Here is a 19,212-nt window from a genome sequence, read left to right on the forward strand (position 1 = left end):
GCTGCCCCAGCTACCCAACAGACCCTGGGACAAGATAATTTATCCTATGAAATGTCAGTATGTTCGGCAGAATTATGCCAAAGACAAATTTGATCCCACATACTTCAGATGTGGGAATCATTCAAAATTAATTAATTAATTACATACAAATTAGGAAGACTTAAAATTGCTAATGAGTTATCTAATTACTGACTTTTTCTTTTACATTACTGTAACAGCTACCACCCTATACATGCTGTAGTCTGTAAACTAAGATAGTAAATTAATTATAACTTAAGGATTTCCATTCACAACTACATATTCTGATCCTCCAGTTCAAATCAGTACATAATATTGACTCCTGTTTTTTCATGTGCTGCTTTACAACAGTTTAAATTTGTTTTAGAAACGCTACTTGCAAACAGTTTTTGACACTGTCGTTTGGCAGTACTGCACTGAGACAAAGGGTATGACCAATCTTCTAGGCTTAAAAAAATGTAACTGTATTCAGATTCACGTGCATTATAGACAAAAGACACCACATTCAGTATATGTTAGTCACTGTTACTTGCAAATCTCTTTTCTAAGTAATTCTAATTTTTCAAGTCATTTGGCTACAGGCTAATTTCCATTTTTTAAATTCATTCTCTCTTAACATTATGCAAAATTCTTGACATTTTTTTCCCTACTTCAATGTTTTATTCAATAACGGCGTGAATTTCAAGATGTGTATTTAAGTCCAAATTTGCAATCTCATACTCAGATCTAAGTTGGCAATTCAATATCCAATGCTAGAAAACATTTGAGCAAGCAAGCTTAAATACATTTTTATGTTCGATTTAGTAAAGTCTGCTCCTTAGAATATTTCTACCAAGTCACCTCAAAAGGATGATATTTGGGATACGTATTATCACTGTAGGGACACATGTACCTACAGCACTCGGACATTCCACCGAATTGGTTGAACCATCGCTGCGCGTGTCAAGAACATGACAGCGTTCACCGCTTGGTGCAGTAGTTTCTCTTTAGGGACTGTGCTCTTAGTGCTGGGTGATGGGCTGAAGACGTGTCAACTGCAAGGTCAGTGCAGGCTTCAGCCTTAGCAGGTCTTTGCATTCCTGATATTTTCAGTTTGCTCACTTATGAGAGCAGGATAATCAAGCAGCAGAGTTGATAACATCAACGTAGTAAGTGCTGGTAAACTTCTTGCTTGGGCAGTTCTCAGCCTTTTGTGAATAACTTTCTAATCTATCTAAGCTATTTCTACTTGGCTAGTCAGTTTTAGCAATAAGGTAGCCATGGTCTTAATGCTCTTTTCTCTTTTTGGATGCCCTCTCCTCACACACTTGGAGAAAAGTTCATTTCTTTAAGGGCCAACTGCTAAAATATGCATATACATCCCTCTGTCAAATGCGTCATTCCTGCAAGTTCCAAAAGGAGAAGAGAAATAACACAACATGCCTTTCCTGCACTTCCCACATTTCTAAGAGCAAGTAAAGTCACAAGTAAAATGAATTAAAGATAATTTTAATTACACATCTTAATACATATTAATTTCACAACCTTTCTACGGAGATTTAAGTGACAGGGAAAACAATGACATACGCTGAAGCTTCAGTAAGCTGTTTTATGGAACCAACTAGTAAATCTAAAAATATTACTGCTTTTCTCTACAAGAAACTGAAACAAAGAACTTCACAAAAAACACCATCAAGATGATTTTTTTCTGATGTCTTCATCAGCAAGCCTGCCTACCTGCCAGAGAGGGTCCTTTTGCTCAGGGAATAGTTCAAAATACTTGTGAGCCAGCTGAACCGGAGGAAGAGTCTGCAGTTTCAGGTTTGTCCAGGTATGAACAAAGTTGGCCAGATTCACAAAGGTGTATAACCCCAGGCGGTCGTTTCCATAATTAGACAAATGTGTCATGAAGATGCTAATCTTTAGAAAACAAAATAAAGAAAGCAGACGTTGACTCTTTGCATCACTAGATGGCAGTGTAACTACAGATAATATAAATTTAATTTGCATTTTGCTCTTATTTAGAGCTGCAAGACTTTGATCACGTTCGCGTAGATCTTACTATCCTTGCTCTTCGTTGAATTACATCCTCCTTCTCAAGTCAACTCAATGCAATCAATGAAGAAAATTGTGGAATAGGTGCTATGAGCTCTGTGTGAACTAGGATATGCAATCCTACCCTGGGGTTGTAGAATATTTACATCATCTTTATATAAATTTACTTAATGGAGAATACAGCAAAAACAATACCCACAGTTGTACTTCAAGTGGAATACAAATGCAATATTAAAAACGTGAATTCTGTTTTCGTGGAAGAGTAAAGAAGTCAGAGACCGAGAGGATAGCTGACCTCTATTGCTGTGATTTAAATCTTGTTGCTCCAGCTGTAAGTTTTATAAGATAAGTAACTCATCTCTTCTACAAAGCTATTCTGCAAGCATGGGGCAGATAGTTGAATCATACACAGAAACAAACAAAAAAAATCTGAAACCTGATTGAGTACTTTCAAATAACCCAAACCCAAAAAACCCCCATAGCTCAGTATCCCATCAGTTGTAAGGCTGCTTGTATTTTGCTCTTCCAACACCTTACTGTGAAATTGCTACTCAGATAAATCCTCCCCGCTACGTCCCTTGGTCCAAATGCACTCTCACACTCCCAATGGAAGCACTGCTTGCCGTCAAGGTTTCTCACAGGAAGGGCACGTTTGGACACATGTAAACCGTGCTGGTGAGCGGAGCAGGAATACACAGACTGCAAGGATGGTCTCTCAGGGACTGAGGAAGGGCTGAAGACTGAAACCTCTGTTTTGCAAAATGATCCATTTTCAAAGTAACTTGTCACTGATGAAACAGTCTGTTCTTACACTAAAATCTGCAAACCCTTGCCTCTCTAGCAGTGATTTTTTTCCGAAGTTTTTTTTTAAATAGAACTCTCCCAAGATAATTTCTCCAAACTAATTTCCATTAAAAAATTAGAAACTTGACTCTTTTTGTAAATAAATCTGCTAATGCCATGAATGGGAAATTTCTATTTAAAGTAAAACTTGATGTAAGCCACTTTAAAAAGAAAAAGGCTTATCATGGCCATAATTCTGAAATTAGTTCAGAAACTGAAGTTAATCTTTTGTAAAGGAATTCCAGCCTTCAGTGTAAAAAAGGAAAAAGAAAAGAATGAAAAACTGGAATCTACAGCTGTATTCTTTTGCTTCAGAGTATTTAAAACACTGGCTTCCTCTGATATAAAACATTCAAAGCTACTTCTATTTTTGAACACCTAACTGTAACACTACAGAGTACTTGCAGTGAATGGACACAGAAAATGTGTTTTATTAAGTGTCATTTGGTGACACCTCTTGGCTTATAAAGTAAGCTGAGGGCTTCATTTTGTCTGACTCAAGTAAAATTAGAAGATATACACCACTAAATCATTAGGATACAATCTTTCTTTTCAGATAGGACTGAGATCGAAAAAAACCCAATCGTCCCCTTTAGGCAACCAATAGTAAGCATTTTGCCAAATGTACAACCTTTTCAAGTTTCCTTTTTTATTTCAGTTCTCAAAGCAGGAACAGACCAGCCATAGGACTACGTTGTTCTCAACAAAGATACAATCAGAAGGTTTCCATAAAAAAGGTTAACTTGTTTTCTTGACAGCCTCTTTCTTTCCTACACGTGGGTTGACCTCTGACATTTATAATGTCAGTTCACCTCCTGGCAACTCCTCACCTGCCAACAACTACAGCACTGCCCTGGAAGAAAAAGCAAGAGAACTTGAAAAGATTGCTAGTTCAGGGAAAATATGTATTATTCTTTCCCTGAAGGGAATATCACTGTAATTTTAAGAATGTCACAGTGGAGGCTGAAAAATTGATAGGACGTAGCATCATAAGTAATTTCCAGCATATGAAACTGTGTCAATGAAGGGGAAGAATATATCAGAGACCTTAGTTCCCGTTTTACAGTTATTTTTTATGTCAAATACTTTATGGATAATTATTTACAACAAAAAGAAAGATGATCAAATGCTGGTTTAAAACATAAATGACTAAATCTTGTAAAGAAGTCCATACCTAGTGTAACCAAATACATATTCTAATATACAACTTTACATTGTAGAAAAGGTCTCCTTTACTTCTATATGGCCCCAAAAATATTACAGATCAGCTGAGACTATCTTTCAGGAAAATCTGAACAAAAGTTTTTCCCCTCCTGTTGATACTGTACAAACAAATTCCTAGTAAAATCACTACCACTACCTGTGTAAAATTAGCAAACTACAATCCTGTGCTTCATAGAACAACGAAATATTGCTAATCCAGGGCTTAATTCACCTGATCTGACCTGAGAACTACTTACTCTTGCTTTCAGCTGCAAAAGGTCTTTTCAGGCTGAGCTAGCGGCCTGTGTAACTAACAGGAGCGTGATGCTGCAATGGCCGCATTTACGTTTCTCTGAGGATGACCTTGGACCACTCTGCACACCAGGGATCCCTATGAGAGGTGGCTTACAGTACGTGATGCCGACCTGCCAGCCGCTCTCTCCTACTCTAGGGGCATTCCTGCGAGTTTGTCGACAACAGCTACGCAGCCACAGCACCGGGAGAGATGTCTAAGCTCATCCTCCGGTTTCCCTGGCTACAAGGAGAAAATGATATCCAGGTACCATTTTGAGGGATTTCACCCTGGTGCTGGCCCAGCTGCAAGGGATGGTGTGTTGCTTCCCACTTCCCTGCTTTCCTACCAAGCTGTGCAGAAGGACGGAAACTCGTATCATTACCCTTCCATTTGCAGGTGTGCAGTTTCACACCAAGACAAAACATAATTACTACTTTTTGCCTTGCATATTGAGTTACGATGCTTTGTTTTGCTATCATACCACATTCTATTTCATTCAAACAAGTTCTAACTAATGAGAATGATTACTCTTTGTGTGCCAACTAATAGCATGCTATGCTATTAAAGATTTATTCTCTTAAAACCACAGATCAGGAGATATAAAATGAATCCTTTGTGGGCATCCCAGAAGACTAGATCTAGTAAATAACACTATTTGTTCAATAATCTTGCACCTCTGGGAAATGCTGTAAAATATAAATAGAGCTTCATATATTTCTTTATTCCGTCTTCAAAAGGGAAGCAGCTGTGAATAGATTTATATTTACTCAAACAAGCATTTTAGCCTCCCTTTCAGTTAAAAAGAGCTTATTTGATGTTATTATTTCCAGCCCTCTTCTAAAATAATTTCTTTCAGGGCATCTCAGCATTTTCTTTCTCTCAGTGTGAGAACGATCACCCTTTTCAGCTGTTCCTCATAAACAAACTATCATCTTGGTTGCACTTCAATGCACACTCTCCACAGGATTTAATATCTTTCACGAGGGGACTGAAATGGAATGCAGACAATTTTTAAAATGATGGTTTGGGACTAAATCTGGCCTCTGGGCAGCAGCTTCTTTCTTGCTTCCACCCATCCTTGGATCAGGGTAGCAAAGGTGCTTTACTCTGCCTTCTCACAGGGGCAGCCTGTATGACCTGCTCCTTTCAGCTTCCCCTCAGCATTTCTGCACTCCTTCCCCAGAATGAAAGGGCAGAGGGCTATTTCTGTTTTGTTCTCCTTCCCAATCCCTGATTTTATTTGGGATTCTGACTAGTACTGCAGAGATGTAGGGAAATGAGGACAAGCATTCAGGAGAAACAGCTTTTATCTTTTTGAATGCTCATTCTGTGCTGCATATTTCCTTACTACAACATTTCCCAATTAGAGGCAATAGCTTCTAGGTCAACAAATTGAGAGTTGAGACCGAGACTGAGTTGCTGCTATTAAATCACACGTATCAGGAAAAGATGAACCAGTGTGATCTAGTTTATGTATCAAGAACAGAGAAAACAATAGATGCTTGACAAACAATTTACACAAAATGAAAAAAATGCAACAAGTTACCCAGCTTCTAGCCATGGGTGTTATTTTAGCAGGCTGGATATTTTAAAAAATATTGATCACTACAAAATCAACAGTATTAGGATGCTGCAGCTATTAAAATTATACAATAAGGGCACTGCTAACTACACTTCTATGGTCTTGATAACAGTTGTTGTTTTCCTGACAAAAACAGAGGCGCCTGCCTCCCAAAGGAATGACATTACCCTCTCATTCCCAAGCGTGAGAAGCCCCTCTTACAGCTGCTGGCTTGTGCCATGTTTGTGTTCCTGGCTTTTTCCCCCTGGAGTCAAGGGGTCTCTATTTTTGGAAAGACAGGGATGAGAAGTACCATTCAAGGACAGTGGGAAAGACTTTTTTTTTTTTTTTTTTCCTTCCCAAGCTCCCTGTGAAGGTCTGGAAGGGTGAATTATGAAGCTTCTCTACATTGGGACAGAAATGATTAATGGTGAGCAAGACTAGCTGCTCTGATGGAAAACAGCAGAGTGGATATCTTTGTGCTGGGCAACCTGCAAATATTCCCATTCCCTTCCATATATCGTGATAAGCAAAATGTACCTTGTGTCATACTCAAACTCCATTTTACACAAACATTTTGCAGATGAATAGGTTGCACTCACACCTCACTCTTCTTCTTCTTCATACTCCTTTTCTGTTTATACCTCCTTAATGGTGTACCGCATCAGGAGGACTTTTCGATTTGGTTTCAGTTACAGTAATAATGCAGGAAAGAAAAGAAGTGGCAATGTCTACAGCAGAGTGAAACAAATTAAGCACACAAAAGCCTCTAGAACAGTAAAAAGCCTGTAGAACAGTAGTCCACTAAGCCAGTGATCTCCTAACTGTTTTGATCGCACACACCTATCAGTGAAAATTTTTTGAGCATGCATCCCTAATGTATGTATATTTATTTATAAATTATATACTTCTAATACTGAAGTTCCAATATTTTCTTCCCACACCCGAATGGATCATCTTGCGCACCCCCTGGGGTGCACATACCCCACTTTGGAGGCCACTGCACCAAGCTGTCAGGATTGGGCTGCAACCCAAGAGCAGAGAGAAGACTCCCTTTTCAGAGGTTAGCTGTACCCTCTTTGGCAAGCATCAGGGAAGTGGAGGGAGGACTGAGACTTGCAGTGACATTGATGTTGTTAACCAGATTTATTATTATTTTTGGTATTTTAAATCTGGAACTAGAAGAGTTGGTACAAGAAAAAATTGGTAATATCCATTTCTTATGGACTGAGCACATCTTTCATTTTTTTTACCATATATAAATCTATTGCAGGCAATCCGACTTGAATAAATTCATACTGTTAAACCAGTCATTAAGGTACTTTTGTCATGGGCACTGTGTCACCCTCCAATCTGTGCAACAACATTAAAAGGCAGCATAGAGGCCTCCCAACTCAATGAAGTTAAGCACAACACTTTAAAATGAAGTTAAATTATGATTGACAATTAATTAGGTGATCGCTGCTAGGCACTAGAAGCAGATGCATTACCAATTTAGTATATTGCTGATATTTTAGCTACTGAACAAATGTTTACACATTGTAAAGGCCACCAGAGTATGTCTAACTCTCAGAACGCCTGTATTCCAATTAATTTGGCATTGTACACACTCTGTTTGCAGTTCTGATATTGTCTCCACGTTACTCAGAAGAGTTCTGTTTCAGGTATTCAGAGACTCAGTAACAGCTGGTTTTGCTCCATTAGACTAACAAAGTGATAGAATAATGAATTAGATTGCAGTCTATGCTTGAATATATATTTTTAATAGTTGAAAGATATTCCTTTTAGACCTGTATGCTACCAGAAAAGCTGCATTCAATTCCACCACAGAGAGATTCCAGCTTGCAACTCCCTTTTTTGTTCTGAGGCTGTCCTGCTGGTTTCACAGCTGCCGTGGATCTGTCCGCTTGCAAAGACAGCAAGCCAAGTAGTTGAATTTGATTTACATAGCAGTATCTCCACTATAAATATAAATCTTCCCTGGCTCCATTATAAGATCAAACAAAATTATGTATTTGGTGTAGTTCTGAATTATTAATCTGACAGTCAGGAAACCTGAGTTTATTTTCAGCTGTTGCACAAACTTTTTTTTGCCTTTGTAAATTGCTCGTTACCCTTGTGACCCAATTTCCCAACTGGCAGTACTGTCCAAAAGACTTGCTTCACTAATAGCTGTAAACCACTTGTACAGGGCTTTCCATTTCAGAATTTTGAAGAAGGGCAAAGTTTTCTTATTGCCCACAATTTCAATGCATTTATTTAATCACCTCTAATTAGAGAGCTAATCCCGTCTGTTCCACAGTCTTTCCATGCTGCCTGTTTATTTAGGGTTTTTTTATATTTTGTTTATTCCATCCACAAAATACCAGACTCTGGCTTTTATGGGTGGGTTATGAAGAATAGATAGGAAGGAAGGCACTTCTGTTTTGCAGTCAATCAAAATGCTAGGCAAAACTGACTTCCCCCCCTCCCGAATTCATGCCAACTCCCCAAACTATCGTTGGAGTTCCCAAGAGTTCCTAAAACGGGCATGAGAGGACAGGGAAGAGATGAAACTGTTGCCTTTCTCACTCAGCCATGAAGTGGGCCAACCCTGCCGAACTGAACCAGCCCACCGGAGAGGCCAGGCTATGCTCCCAATGGCACTACCGTGGGATGCCGACAAGGAACCCCACGCATCAGAGCTCAGTTACCTGCACATCAGTGCCCTCCTCAACACATTTGTCATCTTTCCTGCCTCTCACACTCAGTATGATTAAATAAGAGGTTGTGCAAAGCGGGACAGACAGAAAGGGAAGATTTGAGCGTGAATGCCTTTGTTTTTGTATTTTTCTCCGTAGTCCCAAAGCCTGGCTATTCATCTTGTTCAGGGTCACATTAAGATACAGTAGGTTCTGCTGGTGCTCATATAAATCCTCTCATTTTCAGTGCTAAAGCACGTAATTTCTCCTTTGCTGCAAGTCAATTAACTTAGTAACAGCTCTACTCACTGTAACTTGGGAGAGGTAAAAATTAGAGGAAAATAATACTTAGAACTGAATGCATACAAAGATTACAATTATTTTAAGATCAGACACAGGGCCTAAACCATTAACAGCCTTCCCTCTTGATCAGTACTGCTGTAAACCATACGGAGAACACACAGCTGGCCACACATTAGTTTCACTGTTGGGCTGTCAACCATTTGAAGGCTTTCACCAAATTCCTCTCCACAGGGCATTTTCCTTTTCCTTTAGATCTGTAGACACATAGTACTTTGTAAGGAAGTGCATGTAAATGCATGTAATGCAATTACTGTGTTCTGTTCTGTTTGTTTTTCTCGGGGGCAGAAAAGGTATAGAAGATTTTCATGAATCGTTGTTTTCCCTTAAACATTCATCTCGTAGGATAGCAAAGCTCCCGATCTGTATCTTCCACCCGATCTGTATCTTCCATAGTTCAAAGGATATTTTAGGACTGGGTTATGTGTGCCTTCTACAAAGTTAAACTGAGACACCTTAACTTTTACTGATGCTACTGGAAAAGGAGCATCAATATTGTTTTAGACCATGTCTCTCATCGAAGTTGCAATCTTAACATTAAGAAAAATTGGGTTTACTAGATTACTTGGATTTTAGCATCAAAATATACCTTACCTTCCACATCATCATTCGAAAACTAAACCAAACAGATTAACAAATTGCAATAAATGTTAGGAATAAAAATCTAAAGAACTGGTAGAAAGCAGATGAGATATACTCCATTTCATACTGTTGATCTGCTTCATGAATTTTATTTTTATTATCGAAATTTTGCACTTAGAAAAACAGTAAGCTTTTCCGTATAAAAACATGAATAAAACTAGTAGGTCTGTCCTGCGTTTGGCCTGTTTATCTCATGCAGTATGCTGTCTACAGAAGCAGATGGCATCAGAGATTATGTATGAGGAAAGTACAGGATGAGAGATGTGTGAAAAAAAATCCTCTATGAAAGTCTCCCCTGCTTTCAAGGGCTACATAAAGCATGGAAGTTTATATGGAATCCATGTCTTACCAACTACTACAGGCATGAATAGCCAATCAAATTTTATTCTGTATTTCAAATCTTGTTAAGTTCTTGATGTCAAAAACACTACCTTGGAGGAAGATCCTGATACAATTCTCATTAAAATTCTCATCCTCATTTAATTGGCTATCCTCTGGTTTTCTGTTTCTAGTCAGGTAACAGGAGTTCATTGTCTAAGTTCTTCATGCAATTTCATAGCTGTTTCTGTTTTTCATCTCTTTTCAAATATAATCAATCTTGATCATTTTGATTTTTCTTCTAATTGGAGTCTCAGTCCTTCATAGTCCTCTTCAGTCAACTGCTTCCAGTTTTGCACATAAGATTGAGTCTGCAGAGTGTTCTGGATGAACTTGTACCATGGATTTCCACAACTTCATTATACAACACTCTGCATTATTTTGAACTCTATTCCTTCCGCAGTGTGTCAATGCCTTAAAGAATAAGGAACATGGATATACCTACACATTATCCCACTAATAGGAATGACAATGGGAAGGAAATGGGAAAAATCCCACTGACTTCGCTGTGCAAAATGTGCAGATCCACATGTTAAGATTATTGATTAGTGTACATTCCACAGAATCCAAATATACAAACTCACAGATAGGAACCTTCCTCTTCTGTTACTGGGATATAACATGCTGTTCGCAATAATGCCTTTTTAAATTGGTTTAACTATAAGCAAGTTATTTCATAGAACAGTGAACTCATATTCCTATTGTCTGTGTAGCACAGAGCAAGCTAACACACCATTTGCGTCAGCTTAGGTTGCTGGTCATGCAGCCTCAAGGAAAACAAGAGCTGTTCAACGTTTGCCTCTTACTCTGCAGCCTCCATCAGCCTGGTGGGACAGGTGAGTGAATTTCAAGTGTTCATCTGACAATAGCTGCTCCAATAGCTCATCTCTAATAGCTGCTCTCTTGGGAGAACACGCACATCATTAGAGAAAATGCTGCAATATGCAGTGCTGTCCTTAGCAGAATCCTGTTCCAGTCACAATTTTTACTTTTCCTGGAAGGATGAAGGGTGTATAGCCTTTATGGTTATGTATTATCGTAACATATAGCTATTCACCAAGACAGTCAGATTTGTTATGTTCCTGTTAATGACTGAACAGTACTGTTATATATCAAACAAATAATTTTGCAATAGATAGCCTTAGTTACTCAGTTAATCAAGTTTTGGTACTTAAATCCATTGCAACACATGTGCAAGCTAAAAGAAGCTCATTTGTAACTTAGGTGTCTGAAAACTTTATTATATCAGTGCTTTTTGAACTGTTCTGGTCTCAGTTCTTACTTAGCTTATTTTATTGTACATGTTCCACATCAACTACCTACAGAAACAATGGCTATGGCACAGACAGGTAACTAGTGCAGACATATTTTCATAAAGAAGCAATATGTATGTATGTTACAGATGAGGAAAAATATACAGTGGCAGACAGAAAGAAATACTCAAATAGTTTTAATAAAGGTATGTTCAGTTCAGCTATGTTTAGTTTGGCTTGGTTCTTAGGCCTAATTATTTTCAGAGCAGTTCAGAAGTATTGATAGTCTTGTCAGTATTGATAGAGATTTACTAGCAAACCTGAGAAGAAATGGTACAGTTGATGGCAGTGTCTATACCTACCCCCATCATTATATATAGCTCAAAATCTAATTGCTCACTTCCTTCATAATTTACAAGACATATTTAGGAGACTGGTACAATTTCATTGTAAGAAACATTTAACAGAAATTTGTTTTATTAATCCAAGAACTTCACTGAATAGGGCAGACAGAGATAGGTGGATCTGAAGTCACTGAAGATTCTAATAAGTTTATCAGGAAAAATACTTGCTAAAATGTTTTAAAGTCAGTACAAAATAGTAACAATGCGAAATAATAAAACAAAGACAGAGAGCTCTCTGGATAAGGTACTCATCACTGAAAACTTTTAGCAGGGCCTGTTGCAACAGGCCAAGGGGGAATGGCTTTAAAATAAAGGGGGGTAGATTTAGACTAGGTATAAGGAAGAAATTTTTTACGCTGAGGGTGGTGAAGCACTGGCCCAGGTTGCCCAGAGAGGTGGTGGGGGCCCCATCCCTGGAAACATTCCAGGTCAGGCTGGACGGGGCTCTGAGCAACCTGATCTAGTTGAAGATGTCCCTGCCCATGGCAGGGGGGTTGGACTAGATGACCTTTAGAGGTCCCTTCCAACCCAAACTATTCCATGATTCTATGACTTCTACAAGGCATGTTTTCCTTGTGCCTTTGATATAGAATTCCCTGGCTAAATTAGTGCAAGTCACACAACCTCCGTCTAAGTCAATTATTCAACCGATAATGTGGGGAAAATAATGCCAGTATGCTAATAATACAGGGCTGCTGAAGGCTTCTTTTTTTTCCTTTTTCTTTTTATTTTTTTCCCCTGTAAAATATTTTGTGCAAGACCCTGATATATTACAATCTCGCCTAAGGGCCGCTGAAGTCAGCAAAATCTTTAACAGAAGACAGACATACAAAATATTATTGGAAAAGTAGATAGCATGTTACATTACTACTTGGGCTCTTTTTCAGGTTGGTGGCACTTCAGCATTCTAGATGCCTTATGAACACAATGGGCATAGCTGTCAAGATCACTTTACAGCCACCATCAGACTGCAATCGAACCAGCAGTGTGGGGATATAAATGCATACCACATAAATACAGGTTGCCAACCACAAGATTAGCTACTCCAACAAACCAACTCTTAGCTCCCATCTAAAATACAACTAGCAGAGATCATTTGCAGAGCAGGATTTCCTGATGCTTTTCTCACCTGCAGGACTTCTGACTGTACAATGCCCTGGGAACAGGGCAATAATGCTGGTTCTCACGTCAAAAGCTTACAGAAGCGCGTATGGTCCTGTGTTTTTTTTGTGGTTTATTCTGCAGGTTGTGGTTGATCTAGCATACTATAAGGAAGCAGAGTCTCTCTTGTGAATAGCTACCATTACACAGACAAACCGCAAAGAAATTTTGGGCTTTTTTCTTAGGGGCATTTATTTCAGTGTAGGGTACTCAGTTTCTAAAGCCTCAGCCTAATAACTTACACCTCAGAAACTATATTCACTTAAGATCAGTTATCCAAATTAAACCAGAAAAGGTAATGAAGGCCTTTGTTAAGATTTACATTTAATTTACACCCACATTTTTCATTTTTGGAAACTAAATATTTATGTACTCACTGTTGAGAATATTCGGCTGACACTGTAATGATTCCTAGGTAAGGTTTCTTCTTCGTACTTTTACATGAGTGAAAAATAACGTTTAAAAAATGCCTCATAATGGAATTTTTGCATCCTCTGAAAATCTAGGTGTTTCACATTAGAAATCCCAGCAATTTTAATGAAAACACAGTAAAGCTTATAAAATCCAAAATGCCAGTTCATAATTAGACAAATTCCTAAAGCTACTTAGTTTTCATTTTAATGCCTAATCTTTGCCCAACTCTGTCTTGCAAATTATGGTATAAATACATGTAATACTTAAAAAACACAAAGATGCAAACCCTAATCTTTAAATTGATTACATGCCAGGCTAATGCTTAGAAGTTTAGAAACTGTTTATAAGCAGATATTTAAAACCAGACACATCATCTTTTCAAAGGCACTCCTTAGAAGGATTGCAGCAATTTGTCTTTGGCAAATTTCAGCCTAATATTCATTTACAGTTGTATTTAGAAAATAGTGCATTTAACTTCTATTCTTTTAGCCTGTATTGTATCGGGGATATTCTATTTCTCAGAACTAAGTGATCATACAGTCTACATTGCAATGCATAAATCGAAGATCTAATTGTAATATATAAAGAGACATTACCGTACTCACATTCAAGGATGTTAGGCAGGCATGATCAAACTTTTATGATTGATACCAATAATCATGATTGTTTCACTGCTTATCTTGTCTTCCCCTCCATTCTCTTCATTCTTTTAATTTGAAAGGCTTATGCCTTGAGCAACTGTATTAAATTTTGCTGTTTCCCTACTGTTGTAAGACGGTAAAATAGTTTTTGGCTAAGTTGTGGCTGTGTTTCAAAATGGAATACAGTTTGTCCTCACTCAAAAATGTTGTTACTATATGTCTTCCACTAAGTCGCATTTGTTAAGCTAGTAACCCTTAGTTAAAACCCATATATTGCCAAAGCATTGCTATGGTACCAATACCCTCCCTCCAAGGAATTTTCCAGGTCTCACCTCTGGTAACATACTGTGACTGAAATGATATATATCATCAAAGTTAGGACTGGGACTACTGCCATCCTCTAGAAGGCAGGCCACGTGTGCTGAGGAAGTGAAGTTTTTATTGCCTAATTCTGCTATGTGAACATGAAAAAGGAGAACAAAGCACAGTAACTGCTCTCAAAGAACCAAAACTATAGCCTGAAAGAATTTGAGGCTTGAAAAATAGACCTGCATATAAATTGCTGAAGTAGCTGACAGAAGCTTTTTTCCTTCGGACTTCCATTAAATTATGGAAGATTAAAAAAGGGCACAAAAATATTTAGGCTATTATTCCAAAGGATTTGAGTGGAAATACGTTTTGTTCCCTTTGGTGTTCTGAGAAAATGAGTCCTAGTGATTACATTTGTATAAAACGGGTAAATTTTATTTATATGTTTCATTTGGACTTCAGATGAAAAGCTCACCTAAAAGCTTGTCTAAAAGGTCAGTTTTGATGCAACCGACCTAATCCCATGCCATTTTGAAGTACCATACTGTTCTCTTCTGCCAGTATTCTGTAGTTTCATAGCCTCGTTTGTTGTTTATTATTCCATTGAAGATAAATGAAAGGTTAAGCAGATGTATTAACTACGTGGGTCATTTACTTGGATCTTTTCTTGAAACTATTATGAATCGGCAACTGAAAATTCTCAAAACAGATTTAAGCGCAAGTACTCCTTGCTTGCAACCTTCTCAAACCAGTGAGTGTTCCCAACATTTCTGATTATGAATTTGGCAGAGCAGGAAAATGGACTCCACCTGAGGTACTCGTCTCATAGTAACACCAGTTCTTAATGCTTGAATTCTTTTAAAAATTAAATCTCAGGGTTCTTATTTAATGCAAAAGTAAAGACGAACAAGAAAGGTTGCTACTACTGCATTACAAACAAAACAGTTGTCAAAAAAAGTAGAGATTGTCTTTGTACAACTAACAGAGCATAGATAATATTAGATCTTAAATTAACTGAAAAAGCAGAAGAACTCACTGTGACCAATCATCACTATTTGGGAGACCCAGCTGATTGGCCTTGAAGCATTCAGTAACTTCTCCTTTAACTAATTTTTTAAGAACATTTCAAAATTACAGTGTACTTACTGGATTGAGAACCACTGTGAAGAACAACTCTCCTCCTTGAATACTTTTGTCTAGTTCCTTTGGGCCTCCAGGATACTCTTTATAGAAAATTGTGTGGGTGAATAAGCCACAAGTTTGCCTAGGAAGCACCTGAGTGCATTCAAAAAAAAAAAAAAAAAAAAAAAAAAAAAAAGAAAAATTCAGAAGACATTCACAAAAAAAAAGCTTGTACTTTTAATGAGATAACAAATGCCAGATAAGTAATACATAACTGATAATGTTCCTTTGTGATAATTCCTGGGTAGATTTGGCATCACAACTTTGCCAGAAGTCAATAATGATCTAGCTGAATTAATACACTGGCAGATCAATAAATAGTGCTTACTGAAAGAAACAACATTATGAAGACATTCACAAAAAAAAAGCTTGTACTTTTAATGAGATAACAAATGCCAGATAAGTAATACATAACTGATAATGTTCCTTTGTGATAATTCCTGGGTAGATTTGGCATCACAACTTTGCCAGAAGTCAATAATGATCTAGCTGAATTAATACACTGGCAGATCAATAAATAGTGCTTACTGAAAGAAACAACATTATTATTATCAATGAAAATGTTATTATTATCAGTGAAATCATACTGTCCAAAAATTCATCACATTTTGTTTGAAACTGGAGACTGACCTCAATCAATAAGTTACAATTCAGCAACCTCCTCAAACTAATTTTGTCCGTAACACCTGATCCTAACACTGAGTATTTGAAGTCTGGTCATCAAAGATTTCTAAAATTTTAAAATAATTTGAAAAATAATCTAAAATATTATCTGTATTGTATTAATCAGTTCCACTTTTTATTTGAAAGATGGCTTTCTTTTAAATTTAAACTGGAATTTGAAAGTCAAAATTTTTTTTTTTTTTTGGCTTAGGTATCACCACCAATAATTCTACACTGACACATGATGAATTTTGCCAGTAATGCTCACATTATAAGAAAGATTTGCTTCTCATTCAACTGTGCTAGTTTTGTAAGATCAGTTGCAATAAAAAGTAGCATAAACAAAAGCATGTATTTTTAAAAACATGCAAAGAACAAGTCTTTTGAATAGGAAGAATTAATAAATGCAGTTAGTTTTCCAGTAGAACTTCAGAGTATTTTCTATCAACTTCAGAAAATAATTTGCTGGAAAGTATTTCAATTATGTCTATTTTTTATGGAAGATCAACAGCTGAGTATTGATGTTCACATATAATTCTTAAACTGGGATACTTCTCAAACATTTTAGTCCAATTTAGAACATTTATTATATGATAGCTTAAACTTTTAAAGCATACAAATCCCTTACTTGACATAGACTGTGGTTTTGTAGATACTCTTCATTTCTTGTTGTGTCATTTCTCAACATCTTTTTTGTAATGTACAGGATACTGTGACCACAAATTGTAAATTCTGTGTTGTCAGAAAATGTATGGAATTTGTGTGTTTGCTATAAACTTGCATGTAGTTCTTAAAAACCTTTGGATTTCACCAATGAAATATGAGAACAATTCCTCACAGAGGCAGGGAATGAAGCTGTACTGGACGGGAAATGCTCTGGCAAATCTTACACAACGGTTTTGTTACTGAATATATTCATCGCTATTAGCCTGCAGAGGTAAACTTTTCAGGAGAACTGAAAGCTTGAGACTCCCAAAACAGGTGGTTTTATACGACTGTTCTTGGAAATAGATTTTTGGCGCCAGTGTCCTTGTGTTAAATCTCTTTATGTGTCTTCAAATGACACGTTTTTACAAAAATTTATGAAAGATTTTTGGAGATTCTGAGAGTCAATCAGTCTACCTCAAATGCTTCATGTCTCCTGAGCATATCCACAAACCCATTATTTTATGTGCAGCTATTGCTTTGAGGAGAACAAACTGTAGCTCAAATCTGTATGGTGTCAATTTTCTTCCTGGATGCCTTGGAGATCATTTTAGTTTGCTTCATCCAAAAATAGATCAAAACTTTTAAATATTATTATTTTGCTTAGAAAAGTGGTATCCATGGTAACTTGAGGACAATACCAGAATTCTGTTATAAGCTAAGTGGCGGTCTTGCGCTAGGGCACTTGACCGTCCAAAACTGCTTGTTCTAGCTAGAGGTATAACACAGTACACACACTAGGATCTTTCCCATTCACCGCTCTCCTACATGCTCCAAAAGAAAGTTACTCAAGAACATACCATCAAGTATTTTGGAAAGTCGTTTTGAAACACTTCTCAGATAATAATGGCAATATGTGAATCAGAAATAGCCTACGCCCCAGTGACCAGATGGTATTAGCATAACGCCTTCCATGTCAGTCGTGTATAACCCCTTTTGGCAAATACTGCTGTCAGTGAACAACGCTGTGAATTATGTAATACAGAAAAATTGTGTGATTTGACTTGTGGCTGCCTCAGCAGAGCAGCTTCATAGCCTGGAGGGGGGTGTGGTGTGTGTACGTGTCTTCTTTCCCTCCAGCCTTCTGAGTGTTTGCCCTGCATCCAGACTGATCACCTGGGCCCAAAGCCTATCTGTGGGGTTAAGCCACAGTGCAAAGCACAGTTCACACTTCTGTATGGCAGGAAGCAAAACGAGGGCAACTGTCCACCGTTCAAATGGAAGAAAAAAAAAATATTTACACACCAAGATCCAGATTCTCAGATGGCATAAACTGGCAAAACTCTTTTGCAGCTAATGGTGCTATGCAAATTTAAAACCTGCTAAAAATCTAACCCATAATATTCTGTTAAAAGATGCAAAGTTGACTTTTTCCTTGAGATCTCTGAACCAGTATTAACAGTAGCACTACAACAGTTAACAGCCTGTTAACTGTTAACAGTGGGGTGCCTGGAGGCCACCTTCATCAGCAGTAGCATCATCAGCAACAGACTGATTTTAATTAACAAGATACTGTCAAATATATCTTGCTACTTATGCACAGCAATATGTGCTTCTCACAGTGTGAACTTTCAGGATACCGTGCTTTTCCACTTAAAAACAAATTGTTCATAAAATGGTAGAGTGGTTGTAATATGAACATCATAAATACAACTCACCATGATATTTTTGTGGATGAAGCCTCGTCTGTACCTTGCAGGCTTCAGATGTGGGTATTCTTCCGTGCTGGTGACTCTGATATTCCAGACCTTTTTCCAGGCATCATAAAGTTGAACGTGTACTGGATAGACTCCAGAATGGTGTGGAGCCACTGCATAGCCCAAATCAGTTGGAATACCATGTTCCTAAAGCATAACAGAACAATGACTGCTTTCAAAAATTTGAGAAACTTGATGTTTTGGCATTTCTCAAATCCTTTGTTTGTGAGAGATCAAGAACAGGTCTGAAATGCAAATAATGGTGATATCAAAATATGCTGATACGTAAGGGAGGTGGAAAGCAACACGGTGAAGATGAAACGCAGGATTTTAATACAAAAGCCTTTTTAATAAATATTTTTATGAGTATGTAAGGAAGAGTGATACAGATGTATTTTACATTGTTTTCTTCAATTTACATTAAACAGAAAGCTGCACTCTTTCAAGTTCTTGCAAGGAATTTGCTCACAAACTAAGAGTTCAGAGAGAAAATTACTGGCACATATTCAACACAACAGGTAGCATTTGGCAGTTACAATAACAAAAGTGTGATTTCTACTACATGCCCCTACACAATTACTTGGATTGTTAGCTAAATTTCAGAGTCACCGCATTTCCCCTCTAGTCCCCTTGAAGCATAAAACCATATTCAAAAACCAGCTTGACCATTTTAGTGTCATTTTAAAAAAGGAGAAAAGATAACGACTTGTAAAATTCTGAGGATACTAGGCAGATGTTGTAGACTAACCCCTTTTGTAGTACCTCATC

At 37.5% G+C, this 19,212-nt stretch overlaps 1 protein-coding gene across 1 annotated transcript in view; it reads right to left on the reverse strand.

Annotated features, from left to right (window-relative positions):
* Positions 1-19,212, reverse strand: part of LOC103906816 (bifunctional heparan sulfate N-deacetylase/N-sulfotransferase 3) — a 64,194-nt gene that overhangs the window by 14,161 nt on the left and 30,821 nt on the right. The window contains exons 4-6 of the mRNA XM_009288875.1: positions 18,406-18,591; positions 15,344-15,472; positions 1,735-1,917 (exon numbers count right to left, since the gene is read on the reverse strand). Coding sequence (XP_009287150.1) covers positions 1,735-1,917; positions 15,344-15,472; positions 18,406-18,591 — 498 coding nt within the window. The remainder of the gene's footprint in view (positions 1-1,734; positions 1,918-15,343; positions 15,473-18,405; positions 18,592-19,212) is intronic.

Source organism: Aptenodytes forsteri, unplaced genomic scaffold (assembly GCF_000699145.1).
Source record: "Aptenodytes forsteri isolate BGI_AS27 unplaced genomic scaffold, ASM69914v1 Scaffold8, whole genome shotgun sequence".
Taxonomy (NCBI): domain Eukaryota; kingdom Metazoa; phylum Chordata; class Aves; order Sphenisciformes; family Spheniscidae; genus Aptenodytes; species Aptenodytes forsteri.